The sequence below is a fragment of the Nothoprocta perdicaria genome, unplaced genomic scaffold (assembly GCF_003342845.1).
Source record: "Nothoprocta perdicaria isolate Ctin4 unplaced genomic scaffold, notPer1 scaffold_215, whole genome shotgun sequence".
Taxonomy (NCBI): Eukaryota; Metazoa; Chordata; class Aves; order Tinamiformes; family Tinamidae; genus Nothoprocta; species Nothoprocta perdicaria.
The window spans coordinates 603,853-617,365 of NW_020455371.1; the positions used below are offsets into that span (position 1 = coordinate 603,853).

General features: G+C 43.5%; 1 protein-coding gene across 2 annotated transcripts in view; it reads left to right on the forward strand.

Annotated features, from left to right (window-relative positions):
• The first annotated feature begins 2,344 nt into the window (after positions 1-2,344).
• The window catches only part of PCYT1B (phosphate cytidylyltransferase 1, choline, beta), a 38,749-nt gene continuing 27,580 nt past the window's right edge, over positions 2,345-13,513 (forward strand). Inside the window, exon 1 of one of the 2 annotated variants that reach the window (XM_026038689.1) lies at positions 2,345-2,542. In XM_026038689.1, coding sequence (XP_025894474.1) covers positions 2,471-2,542 — 72 coding nt within the window. In that variant the 5' untranslated portion in view covers positions 2,345-2,470. Of the gene's footprint in view, positions 2,543-13,255; positions 13,392-13,513 lie in introns of those variants that run through there. The other variant, XM_026038686.1, reaches the window with a different exon arrangement.

Here is a 13,513-nt window from a genome sequence, read left to right on the forward strand (position 1 = left end):
TGCGGCGGGAGGGCCGGGGCCCTGGGGCGCCCTGCCCTGCCCGGCCCGCGCGCTCCGCGTCTTGGCGGGAGCGCCGGCCGCTCTGCTCGCGGGGCGGAGGGTCGAGCCCCGCGGAGCTCCTTGAGCTGCGAGGCGAGGGCGGCTGCGGCTGCGGCTGCGGCTGCTGCTGCTGCTGGAGCTGGAAAGTTGCACGGTTTGGGATCTAAAAGCCCGACTTAAGAGAGCTGAAGAGCTTAAGCCAAAAGAGGCCGCTGCCTTAAAATACAAATAAAAAGAAATAATGATTAATATATAATTATGTTAGCATATATTGTTTAGAATATATATAAATATGTATGTATTTTTAATAATTTTAAAATCTGTGCCTGTAAAACCCTGAGAAATTTGGTGATTTTTTTTTTTTTTTTTTTTTTACTGCTTTGGCACAGATTGTCTATGACCTTTTTTGGACAAAGTTGTGGTCTGTCAGTCATGACCTGATGTACGCGCGTTAAGTGCACTTACCGCTTTCGTGTGCAGAATTTATGGAGAAGTGTTTGCTCCTCATTAGAGGACAAAAATGTTACCTCTGGGGCTGTGACACACACCTTAAAATCGTAGAATCATTCTAGTTGGGAAAGATCTTTGAGATCCCCAAGCCCAACGGTAAACCCCTCACTCCGGTGCCTGCTAGGCCATGTCCCCAAGCGCCTCATCCACTCCGCCGGGGACGGGGACGCCACCGCTTCCCTGGGCAGCCTGTGCCAGCGCTTGACCGCTCTTTCTGTTCAGAAATTGTTCCTGATGTCTAACCTGAACCTCCGCTGGTGCAACTTGAGGCCGTTTCCCTTGTCCTAGTGGTGGTTATTCTGGAGAAGAGATCAACCCCTGCCTCACTACAGCCTGCTTTCAGGTAGCATTAAGGGCTATATTAGTAGAGAACATTGAGGTCTCCCCTAAGTCTCCTCCAGACTGAACACCCCCAGCTCCTTCAGCTGTTCCTCGTAAGGTCTCTGCTCCAGCCCCTTCTCCAGCTTCGTTGCCCTTCTCCGGACTTGCTCCAGCACCTCAATATCCTTCTTGTGGGGGGCCCGAACCTGAGCACAGTATTTGAGGCGAAGCCCCAGCAGCACCCAGCACAGGGGCATGGTCCCTTCCCTGTCCTGCTGGCAATGCTGTTCCTAAAGGAAGCCAGGATTCCCTTGTCCCCCTGGGCACACTGTTCGTCTGCTCTTGGCCGACAGCCCCAGACCCTTCTCTGCCCCACAGCCCTCCAGCCAGAGCATAATGACTGTTTGATTTCCAAATATCTAGAAGAGAGGGTTTTGCTTGTTTGTTCCGTGTGTGATTCTGAAAGTAATGTTTTCCCCAAGGGTTGCTTTGTGTTGATAATTGAAAGATACTTGGTTCTTAACACTGCACTGTGCGGCCTTAAATGGGACCAGAGGAAAGGGCCACAGCAGCTCCCAGCTGCCGGAAGGGGCAGATCCATGCCCGCAGCCACTCCAGGAGCCCAGCAGCTCTTCCCAGGGAGCTCTTCCCAGAGGGAATGAGGCTGTCTCCTCCAGCAGTAACTGCTTGTTAGGTCAGCTTAACTACAGCATGCCCCATCCTTAGAAACGCCGGCAGCTCCAAGCGGAATGCCAGACTTATGCCAGGCCTTCCACTGGGCGCACACTTATCTTCCCCAGTGCATCCATCGCTCTTCAAGTTACATATCCAAGAGAAGATCGCATCACTGAGTGGGATGTGGGATTCAAATTAAAATTCCTCCATTTTCTTAAGTTACAATGGAAAAAATATATATATATGAAATAGCAATGTCACAAAACGGTTCAATTTAAATAAGAGCTAATACTGCATTTCACTTATACACAGCTGATGTTCCTTCATATAGTTCAGTATTTTGAATGGACCGTATTTTGTTGCTGTTGTTAAAATAAAACAATATGCTTTGTCAGTTGTCATGTAGACAGTGGAGTCTTTGTTATTCAGGTGATGCCATAATTTGAGCCGGTACACAATGACACTATTAATTTATCAAACTGAAACTGTTGTAGCTGCAGTGTGGGACAGTGCAGGTCAAACAATAGCCTCTTTAATGAATGTTGATTCAATCCTGACATTCATCTCTGGCCATAACAAGAACGCATTTGTTTTCTAGAGGCTCCCATAAGAAATATTTAAGTCCCGCAGGGAGAAAAAGAAAAAAAGAGGTGGGGGAGAACAGAACATGCTTTGGAAGAGGAAAACCGTGCAGCAAGATTTGGGACGTCCTTTGCAAGATGGCTTTATCGCAGCAGATTACTTGGAGCTGACTTTAACCTCCCTCGGGGCAGTCATACAAGAGCACTTGGCATGACCTTTGCTCAACTGTCTTTCGCATACGAGAAGAGGGAATTTCACTGCGCAGCTCAAAGCGACTCCAGGTTCTTTGAGGGAAAGCGGAGTAGCTGCAGAGACGAGCGCGAGGGAAGCCCGTTTAAAGAAGATGGTTGGCAGCCAAAAATGCAGCGCAGGAGAGGAAGTGCAGGAAACCTACACCCCGAGACTGCAACGAAAGGTGACACTGGTGGATTTTCCTTTTTGTTGTCTTAGAACTTCAATTTAAATGTGATGTATAGAAAATAATGTAAGTTCACTTCAAAAGCTCAGAACTAATATATATAGTGGTATATATTAATGTATTAAAGTATAGATGAACTTAGAGTATCAAGCCTGTCTTAAAAGGGCAAAATAATTACTATACCGAAGATTATTCTTTTGCCATCATTTTTGTGTTTAGGGCTTGCTTGATCTCTCTGAAAGATAGAAGGCCAAAAAGTTAAATCAGATCGATATGTTATGCATTAAGCTTGCAGTTGGAAGGGTTTTTCTTTATTATTAAAAAAGGGAAAAAAAAAGTTGTAGAGATGTAGGGGATGATATGAAAAAAAACAAGAATGCAAGTAGTCCATAAATTACAGTAGAGAGAGCAAAATCAACTGTGCTATGTCTGGCTAAATGACTAGACATTATTATATCATTTTTAAGTATAGACTACTTTGTGGACAAGTGTATGTGTGTGTACTAGTACACAGACATACTTTGTAAATGAGTATATATACTTCATGTGTACGTTACACACAAAGATAGAGTATTTCTTAAAAATCACATCTCTACAATGGAATTGTAGTAAGAACCAGAAATATGATTATATCAAATGCTTTTTTTGTTTGTTTTTGCTTTAAATAATTTACAGACTATCACTACCTCAAAATAAAACCTTATAGATATATTCCTTATATTCCTTATATTGTTCTGAATTATTTGCTCAATTAACTTGACACCCAGTATGATTCAGCACTTTGACTAGTTCATTTTGGCAGCCACTTACTCTGCTATTCCTGTGACATTTCAACATGAATTACTTGAACTACTATCGTTACCAAAATTGGCAATTGACTGTACGAAGGAATACAGTACTAAACAAGCACAGATTAAGCAAACATTAAAAAAAAAAAAAAAAAAGCACGTAGCTGTTACCTACCAAGAGATCTTTGTTTTCAAATCTCTTCAGTAATTAGCAGATAGAAATACGAGGAAGTAAATGTTTCTCCATTTGTTTATCAGTAACAAAGATAATGCAAGCATTTACATTTAGAGACTAAGCACCCTGCTTACCAGGTTAGTAAATGCCTTTTGTTCACAAGAGATCTCTTTCTTATTTCCTACCTAAGTCACCTGCCAACATCAGGATGATGCAAATAGTGGTACTATGCCGACATTATGACTCTGAAATGTACATGTAAAATAAAGAGGAAAACCACAGCATCCATTAATTTCCATTCTAACAGAAAAAAAATAGTAACTTTATGGATTGAAAATCCTAAAATCAAAAAAAAATAATTGCAGTTAAATTATAATAAATCCTCGTAACTCTACTGGAATTGGTGAAATTACAATAACTGCATTAGAGATCAAAATCTAATCACCTGCCTACCTAATACAATGTTCCTATTCAAACCTAAAAGAAAAGTACAAAATATTATAATGTAAATTAAATAGGGAAGACAAGCTAGAGCAAACTCATGGAACATGAGCCCTCACATAATTATAATGTCTAAGAATTAAGTCTAGTGCCAATGGCTTTCAAAAGCATACAGTTATTGCCACAGCATGAAAGTCTCTGTTTTAACTACTTTCAGCACTCTCTCGTTACAATTTCACAAAAACGAACAATTAATGTATAAGCAGAACATTATTGCAAAGAGGCTGTTACATTTCAAGACCTGGCTGAAGATCAAATGCACTTCCTCACTAGTGAATATTTTCAGTGTTCACTGTTTCAAGTCTTTGCAGCAGAAGAGAGGAAATCATCATGATAAGCTTATAGGCTTTCAAATAATTACTAGTCTAGTTCTAACCCGCACAATTCTCATGAATTAAGGTAAGTGAAACCGGTGCTCACAGAGCTGGGGAGCAGCAAGGGCTGGCTGCTCCCTAAGGGAAGGGAGCCCAGCACAATAACAAGGCTGGCAGGCAATCACAGCCCCTGGGTGAGGTGAGCAGGGCAGGCCCAGGACTTGTAGTGTGGGTCAACCAAGAGTCCAGATCATCAAACTGGTCCCTGGTGATATAGACAGGCCCAAGGTCAAACCAGAAAAGCAAGTCAAGGTCATGTTCAGTGGTAGTAACCAGGAGCAGGTACAGCCTGGTGATGACTAGTGATGAGACAGGTCCAAAATCAAGTCAGGAAGTCAGGTTATGGGTCAGGGTCCAGATCACCAGGCCACCATGGTCAGGCACAGGCATGTCCATGGCTGAGCTGGAGGCAGCCACTTCTACAACGTAACTCAGGTAGAGATGGGAGGTTTATACAGAGCCTTGGTGTGAGTGAGGCTGGTCATGAAGGTCTGTTAGTGTCATCAGGGCTATCCCGACAGTCTGTATGTGTCTCGGAGGTCTGGGTTCAGCTGAGACCTGCTGCAGAGGGATTTGATTGCTGTGGGTTGTCAGTAGGTTATTTCAGCAGACACGGACCCAGGTCAGGGATAGGGAATGGGAAAGGGGACAAAGCAGAGGAGACTGGGGGTTGAGGGTGAAGGGGAAGCAAGGAAGAGGTCAGGCTGTGCATGAGGAGCCTTTGAGGCCAGGTAGGGAACTGCCCCTGGAGCTGCTGGAGATGCCTGGGTTGGAGGAGGGAGCGCTCAGGAGCCTGGGCTTGGCACTGGGGAGAGATCAGAACACAGGACCAGGCTGATCACTCAGGAGGAATCGTAGGGGCAGGACCTCTCACAGCCCTGGCCAGGGCAGACTGTGCTTGATTCAGGCATTGAGAAGAGCTCAGCTGATTGCCAGGGTGCAGGGAGGGCTCCCTGCTCCCTAGGGGACACGTAGCCTGGGACTGAACACGCTGACATGGCCGGCAGGGCAGGGCCCAGTCCCACAGCACTAAGCAAGGACAGCAGAGCAAACCTGAGCGTGGGGGTCAGGAAGAGCCAAGAGTCCAGATTATCAAATGAGGCCTCAGACCCGCCTCATCTCTGCCACAAGCCAGAAGTGCAAGTCAGGGTCAAGCCCAGCGGTAGCAGACAGGGTCTGACATGGCCAGTGATTGCCAGGCAAGACAGTAGCGACAAGGCAGGTCGAGGGGCCAGGCCACGAGGTCGAGGTCAGTCCCCATGGTCTGGGTCTGGATCAACAGGGTCTGTGGGCAGGCTCGACTGCAACACGGATGGATTTGGAGGCAAGAACCACAGAGCCCAGGCGGGGCCTGAACTGAAAGGGGTCTTGGGCCTGGGAATAGGGCAGGGGGGTTTGGTGGAGATTGGTGAGGCAGGTCAGGGCCACCAAGTCCTGAGCGTACTCAGGGCCCCAGCACCCAGATCCCATGTCAATGCAGTCGCATAGCTAGCACCCTTAATTTGTTATAGCATGAGCTTTAACACTGAATTGCTTTCTATACTTATATTCAGCCTTTTGATATCATTAACGTTTCACTGTGCTTAGGCAGTGAAAATACAGAAGCTCAGTGATATTGAGAATCACTTTAATTCTCTCATTCTCATATGTACTTTTCAAAAACACATGACCCACTTAGAAAAAATTATTTAATCCACAAGTCCCTGATTTTTAACACAGAAGCTGGGAAGAGACTTTCTGCTTTCCATTTGATCATTCCACCATAATAAATTTCTCGTTTTTTTTTCTTGCCTTTCCCAGATTTACAGTGTCTGTTAAGATGCCTGCGTTCTTCCCTTAAAGACCACAGCATAACTCATTTTATCATCCTCCTGTAGCTATCTTAGATCTAAAGGTGAAATTGTAGAGTAGCTCAAATCAGAAGAATGTCTGGAGGTCTCCAGTTCACCCTCTGCTCAAAGCAGGACCCAGATAGAGCAGGTTGCTCAGGCCTTGTCCAGTCTAGCTTCAAGTATCTCAAGGATGGAGTCCACAACCTCCTGTCCTGTGCACTAGGGCAATCTGTGGGTGGCTTTACCCTCTCCCTCCTTCTGCCTCTCTTCACCTTCATGCTCCACAAGCCTCCTAGGAGGCTGCTGCTGAAAACTGTGGAGCATCACTCCTCTCAGCTCTTCAGAGAGGAGATGGAAAAAAACGTTCTCCATCTCTCTCCATTTAGAGATGGAAAAAAATGACTTGCCAGCACATACCTCCTCTGCCCAAACACAACAGGGAGACCACAAAAACACCAATGCTGTTTCGTGCTTGCATATGAGAGCTGGCAAATGACAGTAATCTAGTTTGAGTGTTGTATTAGAGTAAAATGTGAAAAATTAGTTCTACGATTTTCATGATGTGCCAAGCGTGCATGGATAGGGTCTGGAAAGTTTTGCTAAAATTATTCAGTGAACAGATTTATGACATTAATGATATACTTAAAGCTAAGTGGGAATTCAGACAAGACTGACAATTTGGCTTTTGTGTAGAACTATTTAAAGAGAGAGAGTATATGAAATTCTTGTTTCTCTTTCTATAGTTCTTTCTTTGCAGTCTTACTTTCTCTCATTCTGCTTTTTTCAAAAACAAATTGCTTTATGAAGTCTTTGGTTCCTGCACATTTGCTTAAATTAGTCTGTTATTCAGCTACTTATTCAGCTTATAGGATGTTTAGCTATTTAGTTAGTAGTAAATTAGTAGTAAATTTACTGCTTGTTACTAATAAAAGTAGTAAATGTCCAGCCTTTGGCTCTGTTTTTCAAGACACTTTGTTATTTTGTAATACTTTTTTCCATCCCTGCTCTACAGAACGTGATTTAACTCTTATTTTACTGCATGCTATTCATGCTCTGCTCTCAAAGCACAGTAACTTTCTCAAGTCTTATTTCTTGGGCTGAGATTGTGCTTCTTTTTTAAAAACCTTATCGCTGTAGTACAGAAATGCCTCAGAAATTGTATAATTTATAATCACAAAGAACGGGGTTGAGGTTATTCTTTCTGAAGAGGAGCATACAGTTAAAATTCTTACGAATAGTTGCTGAATTTGAGTTGTCTGTATCTGAGGTACAGAATGATTAGCATTCTGTAGCGTTTCTCAGGTGTCTGCCCTGTGCAGCTGTGCACTCGTGTCTGATTGAACTTCCCACGACCAGCCAGTCACAGATTCTTCCATCCCTTCAAGTCTGCCTGGGATGTGTTTGATTCTTCCTTTTGGACACAACATAATAGTGAACTCGAGAGGAGTAATCCTTCCAATTGCTTTTGGTCTTGTCAGCTGCCTTAATTTAGGCAAAAGTTCTTATGCTTCCAAGTCCTAAAGCTAAACATAGGTAGTTTGTATGGCTGACAGGATTTTTCATGCTTAGTCAGGAATGGAGTTTCCAGATACTTCAGCAGCTAAAATATTCAACATATCACTGCTGTGCATGTGCTGACAGTGACTTACATCCACAACTGAGTATTTCCATTTTTCATTAAAACAGAAACAGCACCTAGCTGTGTCAAATGCCAGCTCTCCAGCAAAATGGCAAATCTCTTTCCTAATAATGAAAGCTCAGCAAAAAGAAGCAGTTCAGCACATATTTTATTTTAAATAAGGTGTGTATCTCTACCTAGATTATCAAACCCTCCATTCGGGAAATTTTGTTTGTTTGTTTGTTTGTTTGTTTTTTGTATGTAACACATCAAATGTGGGCCCTCAAAAACCGCTTGGTGGAACTACACAACGTGCTGGAACAACACAAGGAACCTACCCCACTTATTCAAAACAGTGCTATAAAAATGGACAAATGACATCATCAAAAGCTCCTGTTGCCAGAAATTTATGGACTTTGGATGATCTAACATGTTGGAATTGGCATGGCATTTTTGATTAAAATCTTACCTAAAGACTGTCTAATTTGATTCCATAGAAGTTTTCTGAGGATATGGCTTTCCTTAAAAATCACATCTCTATAATGAAATTGTAGTAAGAACTAGAAATAAGATTATGTTATATCAAATGCTACATTTCTTTTGCTTTGCTTTTTCTTTGCTCTTACTGTAAATAATTTACAGACTATGAGTACCTCAATATAAAATCTTATGGATGTAATCCAGATACAATTCTTTATGATTCATAAAAGAAAATCAGAAAAGTTTTGGATTAATTCTAAGAAGCTGGTAATTTGTAACTGCACACCACTAGAATGATGAAATTACAATCTGAAAATGAATTCATCTAAAAATTTATTTAGAGCTGCAAAAAGCAGTGATGTTGTAGGCAGTTAAAACACATGAGTCTATTTAAATTGATGCTTCTCATTCTATGTGGTAGGAGGATAAGCAGAAAAAAAAAGTTTAGCTGTGTAGAGTTCTAATCTCAGGCTAGAAATAGATGATGTAACTACTTGATCATGACAGCAATAAGGTCTTGTTTTGTTATATTCTTTGACTATTAATTCTAACATCATTGTAATTAGTATAATATGTACAGATGAATTGTTAAAACAGAACTGGCATGGACACATAAATACATAGATAGATACAAAAAGATATACGGTCTTTTAACAAATTGTTCCAGAAATAAGCCAATCCAAAATCTTACAGTTGACAGTTGTTTCAGGGAGCTTTCAGGGAGCAAAATATATACATTTAATCAAAACTGAGCTCATTTATTAAATATTTGAGAATTTGTTCTATGATGTTTTCTGTAGATGTTTGGCTTTGAGGTCGGTTTCCCGATGGCTTTTGCACAGAGACAATACACGAGGGTCCTTTTTTCTTCATTATGGCTCGGTAGTGAGTCAGAAGACTCTTGTAGCAACTCTTATGTCAAGTTCATTTTAAATGAAACTTCTGCTGTGCTAGCCAGTGCTTGGTATCCACAGAGGCACTTTAAACACTCCGTAATGTTCAGTGAGAGCTGCAATATATTCCACTCTCTGCTTTAACGAAGAACATCGGAATAACGGAGAATCTTTGCGTGACTGAAGCACTTGTCACAGTTCTTATCTTGAGGACTTGGTTGGATATTTCTAAACTTCTCTGTAGTTGCAAGAACTGTGAGCAACTAAAGGCACCTAAGCCAAATTACCTGCATGTGGGTGACTTAGCTGTAAGCCATTAAACTCTGCTGAAGTTGGCGGACTACTGGCCTGCTGTAGCAGAAGGAGCAGGGAGCATTGCTTATTAGTTAATTATTAAATATGTATCTTCTCCCTCCTCAAGCAGTCGGAGGTTTTTAGCAGGTTTATAGAGATTTCCAGCTGCAGGCTCTTGCTCCCAGGGAATTTGCATTAAGCTACGGAAACTGCTACTACACACTGAATAACGTATCAATGACCCTTGGTGTAATGAGTTCCTTGCCTATCCTAAGCCATCAAAGATAAAGAAATTAGAAGACCTCCTCGCGCTGCTGTGCCCCAGGGAGGCGAGCACGTGAATTCTTGTTCAGATTTAAGTCATGTTGGACTAGCAAGGCTTGTCTGCCAGAATCCATTTAATATATGTATTATGGTAAAAGCTTGACAGAAGATTTATAGGTGCTGGAGTCTACAAGGCATCTAAATTGTAAGCATGGGCAATGAGCAATGTTTTAGTACATGCTTTTAAAAATGTTATTGGCTAGGTTGAAAAAAAAGACTATGAGTACCTGAAGATACAGAGGAATTTATACAGAATGGCTGTCTCTATAAGAGACAGAGAGGATAAACCAGTTAAAAATGCTATTTTTTGATATCCTTCATGCCTCGGGAATTAATTGTTCCACTTCACAGATAGAAAATCCGTACAGAAAAATCCCACTACATATCAGAGGGGGCATTCCTAGCAGTTAAGATTTTTCCCTATTTGCTTTCTACTCAATTCAGATCTTGGAATTAGCGTAAAGAGGATTGGGATTGGCTTTCCTAGCTGATTTGCCTGTAACATCAATTTATGCACCATGGGACCGGATTTTCTATGCGTCAGATATCTGCTGAAACCCGAGCAACTGTTGCCAAGGCCTCAGTCATTAAATGCAGTGGCTACATATCCCTGTTGCTTGTGAAGAAATGGCAGGGGGATGGATGCCCAAGAGACCTTATTCAGCTTGATGCAAGATGTTTGGATACTTAAAAAAATTGCATGCAAGGACCTTCCCGCCCATGACTCTTTCTCCTCTGTTCTTTAAAGAGTTGGCACTCTTGCAAGGATGTACAGAAGGCCACCTGCTTAGCTCCTCCAGACAAATCGAAGTTTTATTTATATATTTTATTTATAGATTTTAAAAAGACATGCTACCGTCTTTCGAATGCGTATTTTGCCCCTACAGTTGGAAGGAGGTACAGTTCAGGATATCTACTTGAAGAACTTGATCCCAACACATTGACAAAGGTCTTCAGAGACAAGACAGCCTGCGACAAAATATGTTTGATTTGGATAGACATGGAGCACCCCACAATCTTCCTCAGCCTTTTTACAGGACCCTTTGCCGTTATTTCGACTCTCTGTCTGTTGATGAGGTGCAAAACATTTTCTTAAACTGCAGTATTCAAATAGAAGGCAAAAACAGTTATGAAGTATTTTCCAAAGTTGGGTAAGAAGCAAGCAATAACAAAAGGATTTCATTTCCACTTTAAAGCTCTGGCACAACTTAGATAGGTGGTAATACCACTACAAGAAAGAAATATTCTCCTTTAATATTATGTATATCTGTCTATATACATATATCTATATGCAACATTACGTACACTGTAGCTAGATAACATTAAAAAATAATGTCTTTTTCTCTAGAAAAAAACCTCTGTAAAAACCCTTTTGAATCAGAATGTGAATCAATAGCACACTCTCAGCATGAACGCAAAGGTGGAATTCACCCTGCTGTGCACAGAGTAGGAGACAGGAAATTTACATCTGCAATTTATGGGCACCCAGCCAGCCGCAAGAACCGCTACTTCTTTCATCTCCAGGCCCATCCACCCAGCCGGTGAGGGAAGGTTGGACACAGACCCCAGACGAGTGCATATCTAGTGCTACTGCGTCAGCACCGCAGCGCTGCTCTTTCAGCCGGTAGCTGTGTAGGTAGCCGGGCTCATAAAAGCGTTTCTGCTAAGTCTGTCTGCTCGAGGTCTAGCTCCGCGCAGCCGTACGGTCCAAATATTCCCCTGGCAGCAAAACGCTCCTTCGTTTTTTTTTTTTCTTTTCTTTTCTCCTAAGAAAATGAGTAACAAATTAAGGTCACAGGGCTGCATTAATCATGTTTTTAATTATTTCCCTTGAGTATGGTTTCTGTAATGTGTGCGTAGTCTATGTAGAGAGAGCAACTGATAAAGGAACTTAATTACACGAAAAAGATTCAACTGTGTGATTTAGTTTCTGGCTTGGCCAGATATTTTCCTTGTTCAGCCATGTATTTGGTAGGTATTAGCTTTCTTTCTTGTCTCTGCCTCTTCCTTGATCTTTCCTTTCACATTCTCTTTCTTTTCTTCATTCTCTTTTCCACTGCTTCTTCTTCGTTTGCCCACTCCTTTCACTTAGCTCTTTTTTAATTATTTTTTTGAACTCTTCTTCTGTTGCCGTGTTTGATAAGACACTTGAAATTAAGCTGTCAGACTCCTATGGCATGACTGCAAGCCGCAGTTCTGTCATAGCTCATCGTGGCTTTGGCTGCTTTAAACGCTTGTGTCCTTTGATGAAGTTCGATCGTTAAAAACAAAGCTCAAAGTACTCCACATTGCTAAGCCTGACTTTTAGGAACCTAACTTGGTTAGAACTAGCGGATAGCAGATTCTCACCATTATAGAAGTGTTTGTTTTGTAGTAAGTATCTTGATAGCATTTTGAAGTGCAAGAAAGCCAGGTGTTTCATTTTGGCGAGTGTTGAACCCATAGTTGTGTGTCAGGAGCTGGCTGCACAGGGTGGCAGAAGAACTAGTGATGATTCCTCAGTAGATGCCATTCCTATTCCTAACCCATGGCTGGGGAACTCTTTCATTTATTTAGCTGTGGGAGAATTTTTTTAGCCATATTTTGACTAGGGTTACTATTAAAATCATATCCTTTTTATCTATAGCTTGTTGGAATTTTTTATTTATTTATTTATTAAACAGGAAGTGTTATATAGGTTTCCTTCCACTGAAAAACAACTTTACTGCCAAAAATACGCGAAAACATTAGCTAGAAACTCAACCAAAGTATAGATGGTATATATTTTTACATGAATACATCCTTATCCTCTGAATCATTTTGATATGCCTAATTAAAAAACACTTAGCAAATATGCTCATGTGTTCCAGCCCCGATCCAAAAGTAGGCTCAGAACGCCCGCAATGCTTCCTCACAGATCATCCGACCTTCACAAACCACCGGAACGCGCGTTGCGTCGGCTGATGGGGCTCGCCAAGCGTTTTGATCACAAACGAGGGGGCTAAAGGCCCCGTTACCGCCTCGGCACGCGACGAGTGAGCCGCAGCCTGGCCAGAGTCCCCGTGCTTGCGGTGCGGACCAGGCCACCTGCCCTCTTGAGCTCTAGCGCGAGCCAAGCATTTTGTGTTGGGAACTTTGGCCGGGAAGCGCACGGACTTGGTTAAGATGGGCCCGCCTGCCCCCTTGCATCCCGCCGGGCACGGGAAGGAGGAGGAGGAGCCTCCCATGCCCGTTCCCCGGCTGTCCCTTCCCCTCGAGGCGCCGCGGGCCGGGGACCCGCCGCGGGCGCCGGGGCGGGGCGGGGCGCGCAGCCGTTAACGGCCGCCGCGCGCCGCCTCTAACGGCCGGGAGCTGTCCGTTCAGCACCACCTCCTCGCCAGCGGTTGCCTCGCGCCTTTCTCGTTTGTTTAGTCTGGGCTTGCCCAGAGGGCCGCGGCCGCCCTTTCGGAAAGAGCCAAACGCCGCTCCGTTTTGGCGCACCGCGGCCACCACGGCACGGCACGGGCAAGGCTGGCTTTGGACGCGGCGAGGGGCCATAGAATGAAGCCGCCCCGCAGCCCTGCGGCTCTATAGCGCAGGTTAAGCCAGGTATAAAGCAGCGCAGGTTAAACCTGGTACGGACCAGGGCCGCCTCGCGGGGCGGAGGCGCCTTCCGCCCGCAGCCGGGCGCGCAGGGGGACCCGCCGCTCAGCGCCCCCCCCACCCACCCC